Source organism: Dufourea novaeangliae, unplaced genomic scaffold (genome assembly GCF_001272555.1).
Source record: "Dufourea novaeangliae isolate 0120121106 unplaced genomic scaffold, ASM127255v1 scaffold11, whole genome shotgun sequence".
Classification (NCBI taxonomy): Eukaryota; Metazoa; Arthropoda; class Insecta; order Hymenoptera; family Halictidae; genus Dufourea; species Dufourea novaeangliae.
Genome location: NW_015373895.1, coordinates 2,230,698 through 2,252,157, shown reverse-complemented (window position 1 = coordinate 2,252,157; position 21,460 = coordinate 2,230,698). Strand labels below are relative to the sequence as shown.

The window sequence follows — 21,460 nt, the reverse complement described above, 5'->3', positions numbered from 1 at the left end:
TGTTTAACAGAAAGATGAAATTACTAAATCAAGTATTTAGTTAAGTAACTATTTGAATGTAATAAATTTGAACTACCTTATCAAGTACATGTGAAACCATACATATGTACGTTTTTACTATATATCTCGATTTTATTAATTTTAAATTATACGAGTAATATAAAATGACTAATTTAGATAAAATCTATAATATTATTGTATCGATTTTTCATTATCACAGATTGTTTTGGTAGGCCTACTGTCAACATTAGACCTTGAAGGCCTACAGTGGACTAGTAAAATCTATTTAAATACCATACTAAATGTGCAGGTAGACATCACGTTTCTAGTGCTGGAAAGAGTCTTGTTAGCACAAAATAGGCTACATCATAGTTACTCCAATATGTTGTATGTGCTGCTACCGTGTACAAATAATTTCTTCCCAAACTTGCTCGAAGTACGTAATCTAATCGTTGTGTTAATTCTGTCAAACATAAAGACATATTTCATTATTTTGTTGTGTGCATAAGTCATAATATTATTAAATATACCTTGCCCTGGTTGAAGTGGAGTAGATGCATCTTCTTTAGCATTCCAGCCAGCCCGTACTAAACCCCAAAGACTCCAACCTTTATCTACAGTGCGGTTAGACATATCTGGACTCTCTGCTCTTTCATCTGTTTCTATAATAACATGTTGTAAATATATTTAAATGCGATCTTTAAAGAAATTATCGTTTCAAAAATAAATGAAATTTTTTCTACATACCTGTCGGAGAAAAATTCTGATCAGCAGTACTCATTGATGGAGGTGATTGTTCTGTCTGTTGACCATCAACTCCTCCATAAGGTGGAATTAGAACTGGTTCGATTTTGCTATAACCTCTTTCTAAAAGTGGTTCCATTCTATAAGCTACAGGATCAGACCAGTGAAATATATTGTAAAACCTTTTGCATAAATCTTGAGGCATCACATCTGTTTTAGTGGATGGAGAACGTGTACGTAATGCAAGGAATACAGATAATGGAGAACCCAAGCAAAATAAATTTTCAATCTGCAATTATGAAAATACTCATAATCTGCAATGTTTATAATCCTACATTATGATTTTTCTATAGATATTTTACATACTAAATTGGAAAGTAATTATACTTACTAGGAACTGTAATCGTTGCAATAAAACTTCTTGTGTTTCTGGGGATGGGGGTCTTGTATCTGGACCCATCCAACCTGTGACAATGTCATAAACAATTACACATCCTAAAGAATGTGCCAAGATTGAAACTTTTCCTTTCCAACCTGGATGACGACTAGCAAACATAAAGTATAGTCTATTTAATTCTTTTTGTAAACCTGCTCTTACTTCTCCACCATATAGAGGGCTTGTATAATAGAGTATATCCATTGCTGACGTATTTAATAAATGTCTTATACTTAGTACACTATAAGGTGTAATAGCATCTACAATATCTAAAAGATTATTTATTAAAGTAGAAAATTGAAATGTTTTATTTAATAAATACAGTAAAAAAATAGAAAACAACATGTTACAGAATGATAATTATGTAATAAATGTTTACAAAAGTAGAGTAAAACAGTTTTTTACCTCCATCAAGTTTTAATGAGGATCGCCATTCAACAGGAAAAAATTCTACTCTATAATTGGAATTGGGGAAATACTTCTGTTTCAGCCAATCTACACAATCTCTAAATCTGTTTAAATGTTTAGTATATTACTGTAACTATATAAAACCACCATATGAAAATTATAATTACTGATTAGATTTACATACGATGTTGTATTACGTATAATTTTTCCTGTATCTCTTTTTTGACCAATTCCATGAACTACAAACACTAAATGATCAATATCATGAGGTTTGTCCTCCATTGCTGCAAGAACTTTATAGCCTCTTCTTAACTGATACCCTGTGGCTGAAATATTCATTATAAATAACATAATATAATTGTATTTTATTTTTATCCATAGATAAAAAAGTACCTACTTTTTGCAAATCCTAATTTTGTTGTGACGCTACGCATTAATTTACTATGTCTATATTCACTGTGTAATACCACATCATTTATACTATGCCAATCAACATGAAATTCAGAGAAATGTTCTGTGTGCAATACTGAAATAATAAATACTTAAATCACAATATATAAAAAGGAAATTAAATAATTACATTAATTTAAGATTAAAAATAATACATCAAATTAAAGGAAAATTTATACTTTTATAAGAATGAGAAGGTGTATCAGATGCTGAAGTAGATTGACCTGGAGGTTGTTTTTGAAAAAGATTAAGATGAACTTCTTCTATGACTTTGGACTGTTCTGACTCCAAAGGTATCCAACTACCATCGTAATACCAAGTACCTCTCATAATTTCCCATTCTTCACCTTTAAACAAATTAAAATTAATAATAATATTTACATTGTATTAAATCATATACAAATAGATATTACGTAACATCTATAACTGAATAATAAGTTAAAGTTTGTACGTGTAAAGTATGAAAAGCAAAAAAAGGGAGTAATTTTAAACATGTATATTAATATCTATTTTGTGTAACAGTTTACATTTATTATATTTAAAATGAGAGAACTTTATAAACTCAATAACAAAGCAAAATATTATAATAGAGATAACAAAATACATGCGATGACATGAAATTAGGATGTAAACTAGAATTTTACTTATTCTATAATATTTTAATTCTTTTTAACTATGCCAACAACAATATTCACAAATAAACAATAACATTTAAGTAATTTGATTACTGATAAACATGCATGAACATATACAAATGTAAATATGCAAACAAAAATATGTATACCTGGGCAATATATTGAAACACATTTCATTTTATCAATTTCCACATCATACATTCCTCCTTTAACTACAATTTTTTCTACAGGAATCAAATTATTCGATGTGTCATGTTTACTAAGCAAACTTTGATAATTTCTCCAAGCATTTTCAATTCGTAAACTGTCATATCCACAAAATTCTATCCATCTTTTGTCTACACCGTCTCTATAAAACCAGCGAACTTGCACTGATGTCAATGGTTCTGCATATGTTAAATCATTTGTAATGTTTTCTGTTTCTTCCATTGAATTTTGTTGTGTAGTAACTTCCATAGTCCCTTAAAATATTTAATTTCAAATTTAATATTATTTTAATACATATAAGTCTACAATACTCATGTTATTAAAGTTAATAACAATCAATATTAAATAAAAATATTTGATCTCTTTTAAAAATTCTTTATAGAATTTGTAAATCGCTTTGAAATTCGCGCGCATTTAATTATATACAAGTATATAGCGCAAAAATTTTAATTGCAGCAACTTTGCGCAATTTCTATACATTCAATCGCGGTTTTTGTATTGACTAAAAACATACGTATTATGAATATTGTAAACATATGTTTTGCGTCTTATTCGCAAAAATTAATTAAACAAATAATTGCTTAAGAGGTACCTAAATTCATACATAAATATGACTTAAATTGATTGTACATGCAATTTGATATTGTAATTTCTAATTTTACCTTCAAATTGTTGGAATTCTAGGGGTGTCTCACTGAAAGGATCAACTTCACTTCTGCTATCAGACATCCTGTCAACGCGTAATCGTCAATAAATACTTTACAGGTTGTGTGATTATCAAAAAATCACGATATTATAAATCACATAAATGGTGGACAATCCATGACAACTGTTTAAATCTAGTACTTTCATAAAAAGTAGCATCAATTATTAACACATGCCTGTCATCGACGAAAATTTATGATCATTATATAGCACCCATCTATCAGTGTAAAATATCACTTTCAATTTATAAGTGGTATTATATAGGCAATGTCGTTTCTGGTTACAGTGCAAGAAACTCCGTAGACAGCACGATGTAACGTCTAGAACTAACTAATGAATAAAATCGTTCTCCGCAGTAGTTGCGACGTTATCTAAAAACTGATATAGAACTCTTCCTTCACAACGTACCGTTCACCCCGCACTATCTTGGGCGACTGTTCCTCTTTCAGTGTGCATTGGTGTGCATGCAGCAGTGACTTCTGCATTCAACGGTAAACAGTGATCTGTAGACGCAATGCATAAAATAGTATGCGATATGGACAATTTACGTATTATACTTTTATGTTACTATGTACATACAATTGTATGTACTGTGTACTATGCACATAATCCGTAAGAGCGTATATATATGTATATATATAGATAGATAATTAAACACAATTACATGAATCATTTAAGAACGATTTGCGGGAAGTCTAACGTAGTAGAAGTATTTTCTCATACATTATGAATCATTTTTTATAGAATTTGTGTTAATGTCAGTTAATGTCAATCTGTCGAGTTAACAGAATTTAATGTGCATGTATGTTTTACGAGTATGTTATAGAGATTATGTGAATTGTTTATTTTGACTACACTTATTTAATTTCAATATAGACTTTCGTTTTTTAATGATGAAATTCATAAAATTATTTTTTGTTTATGTAGTAATGTAGTAACGAATACGATTTTACGAAAAACGTCTCGTTTACAAATTAATTCAAGCGCAATCGGAAACCGAATGTATGATTTTATTCGTACTTTGAATAGAATAATGAATTTTGTAAGTTTTCCCTAATTTATGCAATAGATACGTTTTCCCTAATCAATGCGATAGATACGTGTATAATAAATTTACATTGAAATTTCATTAGCATAATGTTTAGAATACAATGCACAGTTATCACAATATAGTTGACAAGTAATATGTTTTTATACTGTCATTAACAACATTTTAAAATATTTTTATAGGATAACAATGATTCACTATTACATGTTCCATAAAAGAGTATATTATTTGTAAATAATAGAATATCAAATCAACAAACTTCAAACTTATTATGAATAGTATACGTTGAAATAAAATAGTTTGATTTTTACAAATGTTGCACAATTAGAAAATGTTTGGGTTTAAGATGGAGATAATTGTAATTCATCATTTTTTGCAAGTAGAGACACAGAGGAAATATTGAAATTCTATTGTTTTAAGCAACGTAACATATTTTTTGTTTATTTCCTAATAAAACAATATGGAATGTCTGTGTATATAATCAGTCAGTCATTGAAGCTTGCCTAGAAGAAAATAATTTATTTCAGTGAGTTAATTAAACACATTCTGTGTGGGTCTACTAATTTTATAGTATAAAGGCAAATAATGTATGGCATAAATTTATATAGTCATTTTCATTCATGGTGAATGCCATGAAATTATGAGAGCTCAAACATTGTATATAAATTTTAGAAGATTTCTTGATTGTGTTGCATGTTCATAACCTGCTTTAACAAATGTAATTAAAAATTATCAAGCAAATGAAAATGTATATATGTATAACAAAAACGCATCAAAAGCGTTATAAAAGATCTAAGAAATCAACTGATGATGGAAATAAAATGTATACAACAGTACAAGACAACTTCTCTACTATATATGAATTCATCAATATCTACATCATGATCATTTGGAAAATCATTTACAATTTCGGAAATGGGAAATATAAATTGCAAAAGAATTACTGCTTAAAATTTTGTTTATGAACAAAATTTCATTTGCAAACATGGATAAGTGAATCTTTGCTGAATTCACTACAAGTCACTTAAAAATTCAAGAATATATTAGTGACTGACAAGAAGAAGGCTTCAATTTCGGATTGTCGATTTTAATGGAACTTTTAGGTCATGTAGTGGGCTTGTTCCTCTTTACAACCACCCTCCCCCCCCCTCCCCACATATAGGGGCTGATCCTTAAAAGTTTTTGAGTTATTTGATTTTGAAGTTTTCCGTGTGACATCGATACCAATCGATACAAACCTTTACATATGTCTCTGCAAGATTTATCACCTTATTACCCTGATAACCGCTGGTGTATAAGTTTCGAGCAAATTGCTAGCAATAAATGACAAAAGTTGTCTAAAAAACCATAGCCATCTGTTTCCGCATTTGATGTGGGTTTTGCAGGCAATGCCAGCTGACAAAATGGTGAAACAAATTGACAGAATGTCTTGCAACCTGATCTATGTCAAATTGAGGACAAAACCTGAACAAGGTTTGCGCAAGTCAATTTTCTGCCTATGTTGCTGTTAATGTGCGCATAAGTTGTTTATAGCAAATCTTGCATCAAACTTGTAATCATAACTTTATAACAGGCATTAGACAAAATTTGGCTTTGCAGGTTTGGCTGACTACATAGGTACATCATTATTGTTATCTGTGTACCAATTTAGTGTACCTGTGAAAATTTCGCTTATTTTATATAAACAATCATAGACTTTCTTAACAGCATTTTTTAACATCACGCGATTAGGAAATCAATATTAGCCATTATGATCATCAAATTTAACACTTTTAATCTTTTATTCATGAAGAATACTAAAAGACAAAATATAGAACCAGATACGAGAGAAGACATCAAAAGATCTCGTCTTTGTTAGAATTCAACTAAAATTCAATGTGTAATATTATGAGATTCCATGTAGAATTGCTTTAAAGCATTTATCAATGTTCAAGGTTATTCGTTTCAACGATAGTAAGAACAGTACATCTATCGAACAAACAATACATAAGTGAGCATAGTACTGAAATGTCTAAGTTATTCAATGAAGTAAGCTAATAACCTTCATAATTGACCTTCAACAATCATAAATAAACTTCAACCACAGGTTACCGTATGCATTTTAGAATACTCTGTTAGAAGGGAAGTGAAGGAATCAGTCATATCGTGATAATTATGCAGCGAAATTGACCTTTATATTTTTTTTACACCTTTATCTACAAGAAGATTAATCTTCCAAAGCTAAGCAATATATGCATATGCAAGTATTTCTTGTTATTAAGAAAATAGATAAATTATGCAAGTAGTTTGTTTTGAACGCTTTATCTTGTACATAATTTTACTGTACACGATTTTATATCAACCATGAATAAATTCTGTACCATAGATAAATATTGCCAAATGGATAATAACTTGCAACATTGAATATTCATTATGTCAAAGCATTCTTTTTATTTCGATAGAAACGTGAACTGAATTTAATGCAACAAATTACATTAATATTCCCCCATAATTAAAGCCTATATTATTTATATGGCATTCTATATAATTTAACCTGTTGCAATTCAATTCCTCAATAATTAGTAAAAGTCTGGAAAAATTTTCTTTCATAATTTATTATTAAACACAAACTCAATATTGAACCAAATACATATGTAAATATTTATTTGTCCACGCTTGTTCTACTTTTCAAAAGATGGTATGAAAAAACGGCTTAACTATTATGCTACGATGTAACGAAAAGCGAAACTCAATGTTATGCGCACGTGTTGTTCTATTAGTAATCGACTCTTCAACCTTTGATTTCTAAGGCTGCGATTGTAGTAAAGTGGTGAGAAGCGAGGATAATTGCGAGGTGAGCAGTTCGGCAAAATCAAACCAATGGGCGGCATTTCAATGCGAGTGTTTATAGTGAAGCAGCGAGGAGAACCGCAAGGAAGGCGGCGTATAAGTAGAGTGGTGCAGCTAAATGAACACAGCTAATTTTCAATGCGAGTGTTTATAGTGAAGCAGCGAGGAGAACCGCAAGGAAGGCGGCGTATAAGTAGTAGTGGTGCAGCTAAATAAACACAGCTAAGTATGCATTGTATGTATTATATATAGAAACAAAAATGTTTGTTTCTACTAACTTGAACTCTGTATTTTCTTGCCTATCTTTATGTAGGAGATGAACTGACCATCTTCTGATCCTGTTTCTTAAACTTAAATTATCTGAAGCTAATACATAATATTTAATTACAGTATTTTTTGGAAGCATAAATTTTTGAAGTTTTGATAACAACATTTTGAGACCTCTGAAGAAAAATAGCCCGATATAGTATTTCGTTCCTCGTTGCTCTCCGCTTAACCATAAACATGCACTGCACTACTTTACTAGCCTTACAAGTACTCTTCTATCTTGTTGCTACTTTACTATAATCCCGTTCTAAGATGCTTGCAAATTAGATGGTGTAATGTAAAGAATTTCTTACACTTTTCCTTCCTTTTAGATTTATTCAGAACATTGCACAGAAATATATTTTGATGTAAAACAAATTGTTCTATGAAAACGAACATGTTAAATATATTATTTATATAAATCTGTACAGTAATTATATAAAATAGAGCCCATTTCGCATATTTCAATGAACTTAATGTATGTTATGAAGGTCAATATTTTCTGTACACTAAATTCTCTACCTATCTAAAATCTTTATTGAGCATTTATATGCTCGAATCTTTGGACCGCTTTGGAGTATTTATAATAAAGATATACGATTTCCACACCTCACAAATTTCAGGTCGATCCTCGGCAACTCGTCTTTGTATGTTGCTGTCCAACGACGATTGTGGGACCGTTTAAAGAATGAATCTGAAAGACTGGACAAGATTCGAGGCAGCAAACAGAAACAAAATTGTGCATTACGACAAAGTACATTAACAATGAAAAATTAAAGTTTTATATTTTTGATTTCAGTGTTATGAAAATATTTTTAAATTATTCGTATGGTATTTCTAATCAAGCCTTATGTCAATAACCAACATTTTTTACGATGTTGAATAACGTGTCGCGGCTACCATAGCCGGATTCTACACCTTTGATTTGGTGAAGATACAGGTAAGAACGTTGCTGCAAAATTGATCTTGACCTTGAATTTAAAGGTCAAAATTTTGTGTCATTGCATTATATTCTACTCATCGTGAAGATAAAAAGCCTGAGAGGAATCATTGATCGCAACTGAACCAACTCTTGGAAAATTATGTGAAAGTTTCGTTCGCATTTGGACTCACATTATTTACAATGTGCTTACATTTTTCAGTAAAATGCAAGGTAAATAGCATCTATTGTCACGTAAATATCCCAGATACACCATTACATATCCCATATCTTCCTTTCTTTCTTGCTGTAAAACGTTCACAGTTCGTTATCTCATGTGTATATGGGTTAGCGTACTCCCGATGCACACTTCGCTATCACATATAGTACAGTCGTCTTAACAGCGTATAAAGGCCTCCAGCGTACTGGCGCGTAGTTACAGCAACTGACTATATATAACAGCTGACGTTTGCGTCGGGAGTACGCTGACCCATAGATATATGGGACATCGAACTGTGAATGTTTCATAGCAAGGAAGATGTGGGACATACAACATGTATCTGGGGTATTTACGTACGACAATAAATGCTATTTATGTTGCATTTGACAGAAAAATGCAAGCACATTGCAAATAAAGTGAGTCAGAATGCTAACAAAACTTTTACATAATTTTCCAAGAGAATGGTTCAGTTGCGACCAATGGTTCCTCCCAGGCTTTTTATCCTCACGATGAGTAGAATATAATGCAGTGACACAAAATTTTTACCTTCAAATTGAAGGTCAAGGTCAATTTTACTGCAACGTTCTTACCTATATCTCCATCAAATCGAAGGTGTAGAATCCAGCTATGGTAGCCACGACATGCAGTTTCTTGACAGCCTGTACAATATTTACAATAATGAGATGTATATAAGTATAATACATTTATAACTTACACAAAAATTACATATTTTACCGAAAAATTTGTCATAAAATCTTCCGTCTTTTATCCTTTGTGGGTCCTGCCATTATAGAAATGCACTGAATAACAAATAACATACATAAATTATTTTATTAATAATTAATATTCAGATACATTGTAAATTTACCAATGTATAGTACTTATCTTGAGTAAGGTGATGATGAATTTTAAATGAACTTGTTGCAACTCCTGTGTTTGCTGAATTTCTTTGCATGATATTTTCTGAAGTGAGGTCCAGACTGGTTTTTCCATCTTCGATCGTCCTAAATTTTTATTCATTCCTATCAATAAAAAAGTATTGTTTTAAAACTGCTACCAGCATCTGAATATGAGTCGGCGCTGTTGCACTTATATGCGTTAATGCTTCAAATAAATATATTAATCTGCTCATATTATTTTCATCTTGATCTCTCTGATCAAGTATTTCTTCTTGTTGTTCATCATGTTCTTCATCTTTACTATCATCGCATACTTCTTCTTCAAACTCTTCCTCCTTGATGATAGTTTTCTTTTCTGCTTCCGTAGATACAGATACAAATTCTGTAACTTGGTCTTCCATGGATTTTTTACTATGTTCACGTAAGCGTATATCGTGGCGCCTTTTAAATGTCCCAACCCAACCCATGCTCACTTTGAAATCTGAAGATGATTCAATATCCTTTTTGAATTCGATAGCTTTGTCTAAAAGTATAGCGTCTGATATAACATCCCCAAGTGCCCTTCTTTCTGCATACCATGTCAGCAGACGGTGATCCAGTTTTTCATACGTTGGTTTTTTAAGAACTCGCCGTTTCTTCTGTTCCTTACTCTTGTTTGTAAATTCACTAATGACTGCAGCATTTATGTTTATCCGACGAATTGTTCTCGGGTGTACACAATACTTTGCAGCAATCGTTGAAACAGATTGTGTCTTCAAATCTTCCAGAATCTGCAGCCGTTGTTGCATAGACAAAACAACTTTCTTCTTATTCGCCATGTCAGACACTTTAAACTAAACTACCACTAATAACTGCTACTAACAACTACCGCTGATAACCTGAGTTGACCCGAGTTGCCCGAAGTAATCAGTGATGTCCGTGATGCTAGGTGATACCAAGAATCATGGAATGTGGGATTCCGGGTTGTGGACAAACCGACAAACGGGCAGTGAAGGCAGTGAAGCTAGTGAAGGTGAATGATGAAACCCGAGAAGCACCGAGAAGCCAGACGCGGGGCTATCCATGAACTAAATCCTCGGTGTTTTGTAGAGGCCTAGGCCCTAGGGGTCATCTGGCGTAGACGGACCATACACTCCCTGCACACCGTGCGACGTTTATTGGTACTAATCCATGGTGACGTCACACGCTTGAACAATATAAAGGATGTTTCAGCAGACATACCCAGTCAGCCAAACCTGTTAGATGAAGTGTAATCGATGTAATAAAATAAGTTGCGCAGTTCTACTGCATTTGTGACGTGAAGCTGTCGTCAAAATATTAGCAGGTCTCTTCAATTTCTAACGTCGCATCATGTCATCAGGCCTGTTATATTTCTGCTGCTAGTTTACTTCAGTATTGCTGTAGCAGACCCTCTAGCGAATTTGCAACAAATCTGCACATCAGATCTACAGCAGAATCTAGTAATATTTGTTTAGAGCAGGTCTAGCTGACTGGGTAATATTCACGAAATGTGAAAGAACAAAATTTATTATAGGATCCCTAGTCTACGCGAGACAAGATAAGACTCCTAGACCTCTATCACAGCGGACTGTTTTTTTTTTTTTAACGTAGGGAAAACCTTGAAAAGGTGCACCGCCTCCGCTGGAGATGGCTAATGTAGGATTTCACCCACTAAAAACCCCCCGGTGACCCTCGGGCGTAGAAGCCATAGACATATATAGACGGAGCCTGAACTGAGCGGGGGAGTAAGATTCACGGTAAGGAGGTGGTTAGTTATAAATCGGGTAACTTCATTCCTTTCCGGTGCTATTCGGGTATACAATCACGTTATATACATGTATGCTATGAGAGATGAAAAGAATATACTTATTATACGTTAAAAATTCCGTATGTCATGTAGTTTGTATAGATATATGTATTTAACAAAATTAATAAATAGTATAAAGCATTAAATAACAGTACGGTACACAGCCGACCAGCCATTAATAACGAGCCGAATGCATCCGAAGCTAATCAACGTATATCTAACGACCGCTGTCTTTTCCCCTCCAATCCTACGGTCCCCTCGCCCAAAGTGGTAGCTTATGCTCCGTCTATATGTATATGCTTACGGTATATACGACCATGGTATATACAGCTCAGTGATACAATTGCATACAGTTGCACATGACTGATAGCTGCTGATGGGTGCATACAATTCTAATAGGAGTTATTAGGTCTGGATGGTCCTGGAAATTGCAGGGACGTTTTTGAGATGACGGAGTTAAATAAACACGAAATTTCTGTAATCGTTGAAAAAATTCGCAGTTCTATGCGTGGAAGTGTTGAATAAACTAAACATGTGCCTCTTTCTCAGTTTGTTAAGCCATTAGAAAAAAATGATTTGTAATATTCATTCGACTTCGTTTGGATGTATGATTCATTTTCCTAATTATCGTTTTATTCTGTCAACGTTGTTATTATCAACTCATTCTCTTTTTGCAGCGTCCGCAACATTTGGTCGGTGATGTAAATAAAACCGTTTACGTCATTTATTGGCCATGATCGGTTCACAGGTGTGAAAAGTAAACAGACACGTGTCAAAACCCATTGTTTCCGAAAATATTTCTTTTATTGTGCGTACCGGAAAGTCGTTTTAGACTTACAAACAGTGTAGTCACTTAAAATTGCGATTGAAACTAACTGAACATGGCACTTCCAGTGATAGTGTTCACAATTTAAACCACTTGCCTGTGACAATTAACAATAAGAATAATCAAATACGATTTTGTTTTTTTTTTACACATAAAGGTAAGATATAATTACTTGAAATAAAATATTTGCAAACATTTCTATGAACAATTAGTAATGCATATTCTTTCTAGAATTGCTTTTATATCTATAGCATGCAGAGTCTATAAATGACCTTGTATAATGTTATCCTTTTATCATAGATAAATTTTAGTTTATCTACTTTATCTAATTATATTTATTTCTTGGACACACGGAATCAAGATTCATAGGAATTTTATTATGAGCCATAGTGTTTGACTCATCTAATACATAATAACCATGTTGGAAACATGTCTGTCTACTTCAAGAATTCTATATTTTTAGAATAATCAAGACAATTTTGGTATACAATTTATAACTACATAAATTTTCAGATATTTTACATACTAATTTAATGGTACAGTATAAAATTATTCCTATTATATTAACACATTATTATATTGCAGCAACCTTACTGAGAGCTGTGTTGCTCCTATTGGTGTCTGCTAACAGAGAAACATGAACTTGTTATGCTGACTGTAATATTTATCACTTAATAGAAATTACATGTTTCTACCATGTATCATGATTCGACAACGGCTTGTAAATATTAATGGTATGTATGGCTTGTAAATATTAATGGTATGTATGGCTGGTAAATATATAAAGTTCCAAGGGGGCAATATGTCCAGTTAAATAAGTTTTACCTTTCTTTACAGGTATCAGAGGTGGAAGACATTTTGTGTTGACACTTATTGCTGGTGTGATCTTTGGATTTTTCTCTGCATGGCTTTTAATAACAACCACAAGAGATGTGCCATATACGTTTAATTGGTTTACTGGAGGACTAACGTCTTCTAGAGATCCACACCATTATTCAGAACTAGAATCAGAAGTGAGTATATTAAATAGAATTTATACTATTTGCCAAATTTGCTTGGACTCACCTAGTAATATGTTAAATACATGTAACAGGTTGGACCTGACACAGAGGTAAAATTCCATAGTGAATATGAAGATTTTCACAAAGGTGAAGATGAAGTTGCACGAGACCTTGCAAAGAAAGTACGTGTTCTTTGCTGGATTATGACAGGTCCAAAAAATCACCAAAGTAAAGCGCAACACGTGAAAGCAACATGGGGCAGACGTTGTAATATTCTCTTATTTATGAGTTCTGCTGAAGGTAAACTATATCTTTATATTATCTTAAATGTCAAATTGGAAAGACGTATCTGAAGCATTATTAAACTTTACCTACTTAGATACAAAGTTACCTACAGTTATTTTACCTGTGAAAGAAGGAAGGGACAACTTATGGGCGAAAACCAAAGAAGCATTCAAATATGCTTACGAAAAGTACAAAGACGAAGCCGATTGGTTTATAAAAGCTGACGATGATACGTTAGTATACTTTGTTACAATTTTATTATTACTTGCAGTTAGTTATTTGAAAGAGATAAATAAAATCAAAGTCCAGTACAGTTCCATTTTTATGGGTTGGATTGCTTGAATTTAAAACTGATTGAATTATTGTAAATTTATAGATACGTAGTAGTAGAAAATCTACGGTACATGCTGTCATCTTATAATCCAAGTTCACCACTATACTTTGGCTGTCGGTTTAAACCGTTTGTCAAACAAGGATACATGAGCGGTGGTGCAGGATATGTACTTAGCAAAGAGGCTTTACGTAAATTCGTAGTGGAAGGTTTACCTAATAAAACTAAGTGTCGCACGGATAATGGAGGTGCCGAAGACGTGGAAATGGGAAAGTGCCTGGAAAATATCGATGTTAAAGCAATGGATACACGTGATCCACACGGTCGTGGAAGATTTTTTCCATTCGTTCCGGAACATCATTTAATTCCCAACCACGTAGATAAAAATTTCTGGTATTGGAAGTACATTTACTACGATACCAAAGACGGCCTCAATTGTTGTTCCGATACCGCGATATCATTTCACTACGTGTCACCTAATATGATGTACGTTCTTGAATACTTAATTTACCACTTAAGGCCGTACGGCATTACGCACGCTGTGGAGAAACTTACTGTGGATCAGTCGATCACCGTATCAACTGAATACTAGTCTTTATTGTGTTGTTTTAATTGAAAACAGCGTAAGCAACGATGAGCGAGTTTCATTTCTTAAAATCTTGAAACTTAATACCTTGATCTGCTTTTGAAATCATTAATTATAAGCACCAAAAATCATTTCTCATTTTTGTTTTTATATACATAACGCTAGTCCATTCAGGCCAACGAATTTAACTATAAATACGTTCACTGAAAGATAAAGTGTGTGATATATAGGGTGAATCGCTCGCTGCTAACGTCAAAAGGCAAGCCGCCTGCTTTGTCGTTTAACTGTCCGTGACCGTAAACGGTAGCTTATCCCTATTCAACAGCCCATGTGTGTGACAAGAGACAGATCGAGAACCGACACTCTCTCTGTCTCTGTCACACACAGACTGCTCAGCAAGAGTAGCTAGCGACTCTTAAATGACAATACAGGCGGCTTGCCTCTCGACCCTAGCAACAAGCGATTCAACCTGTATAATATTACTACGTATATATATATATATACAGGGTGTCAATTTTAACTCAAGCACCTAAATTACGTCGCTCTATTATTGAAAGTAAAAAAAAATAACTAAATAGGATGTACATGATTTTAAGGCGTGCATCTGATGGTGATAAAATGTTTTTTACTTCTTATTACGTTTATTTACTTCTGCATTCTTCAAACTGAAGCTGATTTCTTCGTCTTCAAGGTCATGGTGCGTAGGTTGTTGAACTCATCTTGACGCCGACTACCACAACGCGTTATAAAAAATACACGTTAATATGCAAAAAAAATACGATGACCTTGAAAAAACCGTTAAAATGACCTTCACAGCATTTTTTTATCACCATCAGATGTGGATTAGAATAGGATGTCATTAGGATGTACATCCTATTTATAAATTTTTTCTTACTTTCAATGGTAGTGGAAATAATTTAGGTGCTCGAGTTAAAATTACCACCCTGTATATATATATAAAAAGATAGATTACACTCATATACAGTTGGGAGCTGCGGAGTTGCCGAGCTCCACAAACTGAACGACACAGGGGCAAAAGGGGTATTTCACTGACCAGTGGTTAGCACTGCAAGACGTATGTCATTACTGCGTCAATACCACGTATTTATTCTGTTATCGTTCTATCTCACTTTATCTCGTGTGTCCCGTTCCACTCCGTCACGAACGAATTTAATCGAAGGGCTTCTCGGCAGCTCCCAAGTATACATGTTACAAGCATATCAGAAATGCTGTTTCTTCCTGTATCGGTGGATCCCGATTGTATTATCTTATTTACGAACGCGTAAAAGAAAAAATATAACGTACTACGTATTATACGCGTAATAAAATAATGTTCCAGTCATTGATAACAAATTTGTAAAATATTTTATGTTCTCAAAATAAAAAGAAAAAACATTTGAAAAATCGCGTTTTTGTACAGTTTAATCCCCTCCAAAAAATAAATAACATATTATTCGTCTCGTTTATTTAAAAATTGTTGGGATTCTTCTAAGTGGAACTCCCTACAAAAGAAAACGTATTACATAATAATTTCATCTATAAATTCGTTATTCTTCGTACACCGAGAGGGCACTTTTTTTGTAAGATTTTGGAAGACCCAAGACGCGGAACGAGAAATAACGATGGAGTCCAGAGGAGGAATGTTCATGGAGATATGAAAACGTTTGTGGCGTTTCCATTATGCTTGCAACATCGAAACTGTAAGATACGCGTTTCGTGCGAAATGAGGTATATAATTATATATACACATAAAACTGTATTTCGTAATATTAATATAATAATGGTAATAATAATAATTAATAATAATTAATAATAATAATCCCAATAATGATGTTCTACCCAGATAATAAATACTATAGATACAGTGTGAGTGTGATGTGTGAGTAAATTAACCAATTAATTTTATAAGGGGGAGAGGATTAGGGGTTGCTATGTACAAGTCATATTTGTACTATGCGACTGACGCAACTAGCCACCATCGGCTTCCATTCAGACGCGCCCTGTATTCTCTTCTTTTGTCTTTTTATTTTTTTCCTTATATATTTTTTTTCTGCTTCGTTCGCTTGCTCATTTTGTTTGTATGTGTTAAATCATTTTTCCTAAGTTGCAGGGAACAAAACTGTGTTCTCTCATTCTCTTTTCTCTCTCGCTCCCTTCGTTCATTCTCAATTATCTAATATCTCGGCGATGTCTCACTTCATAAATTATTTAAAAACAATATTTTACACTATTAATGTATGTATAATATATAGAGGTCACCTAATTCGAATAAAATTTGTCAAACAGCATCGAAAAATTGCGCTAACGGGTCCAGGAAACATGATAACAGTGACCCAGTGCCGCGCGAGCATAATATAATATAATTATAATATTATATAATTGTCATACTTATTTCACACCAGGGGCTTGTACGAGGCATTATACTTGTAAAAAAGAAGTGTCGCCTCCCTTTCCGTTTCTTCGTTTTTTTTTCATTTATATGATCTATATAAAATTAAAAAACAACGTAATATCATTTATATTACTTCGTCGTTATTAATAATAAAAGCTTTGTACAAAATTCAATTTACAATTAAAAACGTTTTGGTTACGTAATTTTCTAGAGATTCTGATTTGTAATTGAACTATCTATCGACAGAGAGGCAAGTGAAAGTTACCTTCTTTTAACGCACTCTCTCTTTCTCTTTCTCTCTCTCTCTCTCTCTCTCTCTCTCTCTCTCTCTCTCTTCTGTTTCTCTTTTGCCGTCGTTTGTACAACACTCACTCTTTTTTTTTCTTCCTTGCGTTCTCATTCGTTCTCCCTTTTCTCTTTCTTTCTAACGTTTTCTCAAATTTTCATACGTTCTTTCAGTCTCTCTTACAAATATCATCGCATGCAATTCCGACTTTCATTCAACAAACTCCATTTGGTATGCGGCAATGCATGGTCGTTAATTAGTAGTGTCTTTGTGTTTTCTTTTCGTTTGTTAACGATTACTGATTAAACACAAAGCACAATCTACTTCTCTTGGTTTCTCCGGCTGTCGACAATTACACGAATGGAACGTTTTTTTACGAAAAAAAAAAAAAAAAAAATAAAGGAATTCTTATTTCGATAATTATTGAGTTCATATTATTTATCATCGCGGTATGACTTTACTTCACAGTATTGTATCAGTTTAAAGAATAAAAAGAAGCCGAGCAAGGAAAAGGGTGTCGGTGTTTATCGCGTCGAGGGATCATCGACGATTGGTCGAAGGATCATTTTAATCCCAGTTATCCGAAGAATCTCAGAGTCACTAACGTACACTTGACGACGGATGTAGGAAACCAGTTGCTCTCGTAAAGCCCCAAGTGATGGTATGGTTAAGGAGTGCGTGAGAGAGGTGCACATACTGCACTACGAAGGGAGAGGGTGTGGGTCAGACGAGAGCTGCCGCTGCATGATAGAGCTGCATGAGCGCTTGTACGTGGACTGGTAAGCAGGATAGCCGATCCTTCGTGTTCGCATCCACAGCGAGCCACGATAATGCATTGTACCCCTCTAACACGTATCTAAAAATCATATATAATTCAGTGACGGATGGAAATATTCATCTCTAAAATAAAAATATTAAACATTACTTATGTAATTTACATGTTCTCAAAAAAAAGAAAAGAAAAGAAGAGAATGTAAAATTGATTTATAAACCTGAGCACATCGGTGGTATACTGCGAGTCCAGCGGGTGAGCAGTGAGTGCACTTTGCTGTTGTAATAGATCATCACTATTCTGTTGTATTGCTGGACTATGCAAATGTAAGGCATTCTTCAAGAACACTGGGCAAACGCCTTCGAGATGGGGGCAAGCTGACCAAAACCATGGTGGCATACGTCCAGTTGGTGCAGTGGACACTAAGTAACCAAGAGCAAGTGGTTGTTGCAAAAGTGTTCCAACTTCTTCAGTTTGATCAGTAACCGCCACCTAATCATCAACAATTTCAAAGTCAGAATGATTCCTATAATGTTCGAATTGAAACAAGAATTTATAAGAGCTGCGTTGGTTTAGTTTTGGAAATTATATTTCCAGTTAATATTCTTTCCTGTTTGATCTCGACTTACTCTTGGTGTGTTGCTACATGGAAATGGACTACCAGGACCATCGTGATTGCCTAAACCCGAGCCACCGCCATCTCCACCCAGTGGGGATCCTTCAGGACGATGTGGACTGCCACCGGGGCTTTGTCCTCCACCAGCGCCAGCTTCTGGCCATACGTTGAAGATATCGTTAAAGTCTCCCATAGCCTCCATACCTTCTGGCATATCATCGTTTAAAGCGGAAAATAGTTCATCATCTCCTAATTCTGGTCCATTAATGTGCTGTTCTTGAAATGCAGTCTGTGATGACTATAGCGGAAAAATGTTAGTCTTTAAGAGCTTGTTATAAAATAACATTAATTTTTAAGTATTATTCAGGGTTTAGATCTAGTTTCATTAACCTTCAGAAGGCGAACTGGTTAAGCCCGACGGACACGAGCGGCACGTGTTATTTTGCAGTACATTATTCATTTATATGAAGGAATTCACACGTGACGCAGATTTCGGCGGCAACTTTGCGTCCTGTTTGCGTTCAGTTTTGCAGCAGCAGCATACGAGCGGTCAAATAATCTTAAGAATTTGTAATTACATACCTAATTTTAGTAATCTTTCTGATTACTTAAAGGAACATTTAATACTATGTTTTTCGATTTAAGGGAAGATGAGGTCAAATTTTGTAACTACTTTAGAACGAGTGTGAAATTGATAAACTATATATAAAGATGAATAACAACATTTATTTTTAAATAATACAAGGTTAATGAACTTATAATAAATGAAGGAACTAATAATAATTAACAAAAAAGGTATCAAGATATATAAAATAGAATTGAAAAGAAAAAATACACAAGTAAAATACTGAATTTAAATACTTGTTCTATTCCTTTTTGGAAAACATTTAAAACTTCTATTTTAAATTGAATTTTCTGATCAATATTAAAAGTCTTTATAATTGGAAGTAGTGATTGTAAAGATAATAAATCTTCATTCAATTTTGTGTGACCTTTCTGGTTCATAAATTTAATCATCATGTCTTCTAAAAGTCGTTTTCGTTTTGTCGCTGAGGCAATTATTGCGTATTCGTACAATAAATGACGCATACCGGATATATGAATTGCTCGAGAAAAATAATTGACTGTCCGCTGAGATATTAGCGTCACATTTGCGTTTTACAATACCTGCGTTCATTTCAGAAAACTCAAACTAGCCGCGAAGTTGCCGCCGGAATCTGCGTCGCGTGTGAATTGCTTCATAGAAATCAATGTACTGCCAGATCGCGGCGTCAAATCGACGCGACTGCAAAATAACGCCAGGCCTTAGATGATCAAACAGATGACAGTATCTGGCTCCTAATAGTGTTCTCCATTCTGAATGAATTTCTTTACAATATCCAGGTCTTCCAATAAAATGCTAATATAAACAACTATACGCCACAATTAGTTTTTTCAAGCTGGACTGCCACGCAAAGTTTTTGAAACCCTGGGGCAAAACAGACCCAGACATCGCCCTCCGATGGTTAAATAGATACTTAATGTTTTATCTTATCTGACTCGAAAAGTTGGAAAATCAAAATAATTTTTACCTGAGTGGTAGCAGATGTGGGAAAGACGAGAATATGAGTACATGTGACATCCTGTGGTGTAGATAATTGGCAGTTCACCGACGCCTGACTAAATCTTTCATCGGGTGTGAACTGATCAGCCATCAGTCTCAGAGTTGAATCTGGTTCTAATGAAACCAAGCAGGCGCTAAGCACGCAGGGCGCTGCCGATGGGTAAAGCAGGCCGCACTGACCACATATTTCTTTAAGATGCTTCGATGCTTTCAGGAGCGCCTTCCTGGATAGTAACCAGCTCCATCCCTTCAACTCTCCGTGTCCGATGCGTCCCACGCGGCCTACGACTAACCTCCACGGTTGTACCTGTATACGAGTTAATATTTTTAAGTGAACTTTGATCTCCTTTAACCCCTTGTCCTATAACATCGATTCAAACTCGTGTTGACGATTTCAAAATCGACTCAACAAAGAAGAATATTATTCGCTTTCCTTTGAGTCGACGTAAAGTGCCGCATTGCTGGTATTAATATTTAACTTTCATAGGAAAAATACAGTGGCGATAAGTACAGAATTCCTTTCGTTTCTGGGAAACTATCGACAACAATGTAATCTTGGAGTCTGCAGTAGGATTGAATTGAGACCGCCAAGGTATCGATACTTACTCGATATCGAAATAAAAGTATTGATACCTACTTGTAATGAATTATATTTCCCTAACCTTGATACCCAACACAAAAGTTGTTTATACCTTGAGAGAAAATAAAATACAATACTATACTTTATATACAGGGTATTTCACCTAACTTGACCACCTTAAATATATCGCTTATTTTGTATGATAGAAAAAATTTCAGAGGAGAAAAATATTCTGTTCGAAGGCGCCAATACGGTGATGGGCCGAATTTTTTTCTCAAGGTCATTTTTTCCATGATTTCAAGGTCATCGAATTTTTTTGTAAATGGGGCTACATATTTTCACTACAACACTCTTATAGCATATTATAAAACAAATCCAACGAGGTGCAATATGTTGACCTTCACGTGACCTTTAGCGAAAAAATCATGAAATGTTTGTCAGTAAGCTTAGTACGCGTTCGGGGACGGTAAATGAAGGAATTTCAATTTCATTGCAACAGTTTTTAGTTAAATCTTTATTTTACAAGGTGTTCAAAATGTGCACCATGAACCTGGATACATTTTTGGAGG

General features: G+C 33.9%; 3 protein-coding genes across 4 annotated transcripts in view; 1 reads left to right on the top strand and 2 right to left on the bottom strand.

Annotated features, from left to right (window-relative positions):
- Nucleotides 1-317: 317 nt before the first annotated feature.
- On the bottom strand, nt 318-4,001 carry LOC107190794 (phospholipase DDHD1-like). The gene is made up of 10 exons (XM_015579680.1): nt 3,543-4,001; nt 2,823-3,134; nt 2,218-2,385; nt 1,986-2,114; nt 1,773-1,914; nt 1,586-1,692; nt 1,136-1,449; nt 748-1,033; nt 531-662; nt 318-463 (listed from the first exon to the last, which is right to left on the bottom strand). Exons 1-10 carry the CDS (start codon nt 3,607-3,609, stop codon nt 318-320), a joined length of 1,803 nt encoding a protein of 600 aa, XP_015435166.1. The 5' UTR covers nt 3,610-4,001.
- An 8,812-nt stretch (nt 4,002-12,813) lies between these two features.
- On the top strand, nt 12,814-15,164 carry LOC107190448 (glycoprotein-N-acetylgalactosamine 3-beta-galactosyltransferase 1). The gene is made up of 6 exons (XM_015579252.1): nt 12,814-12,921; nt 13,025-13,173; nt 13,277-13,452; nt 13,533-13,740; nt 13,820-13,958; nt 14,102-15,164. Exons 2-6 carry the CDS (start codon nt 13,125-13,127, stop codon nt 14,646-14,648), a joined length of 1,119 nt encoding a protein of 372 aa, XP_015434738.1. The 5' UTR covers nt 12,814-12,921; nt 13,025-13,124; the 3' UTR covers nt 14,649-15,164.
- A 2,573-nt stretch (nt 15,165-17,737) lies between these two features.
- Nucleotides 17,738-21,460, bottom strand: part of LOC107191284 (mediator of RNA polymerase II transcription subunit 13) — a 45,280-nt gene continuing 41,557 nt past the window's right edge. For both annotated transcript variants that reach the window (XM_015580283.1, XM_015580291.1), the window contains exons 13-16: nt 20,280-20,618; nt 18,722-19,006; nt 18,313-18,584; nt 17,738-18,176 (exon numbers count right to left, since the gene is read on the bottom strand). In XM_015580283.1, the coding sequence (XP_015435769.1) occupies nt 18,044-18,176; nt 18,313-18,584; nt 18,722-19,006; nt 20,280-20,618 (1,029 nt within the window). In that variant the 3' untranslated portion in view covers nt 17,738-18,043. The remainder of the gene's footprint in view (nt 18,177-18,312; nt 18,585-18,721; nt 19,007-20,279; nt 20,619-21,460) is intronic.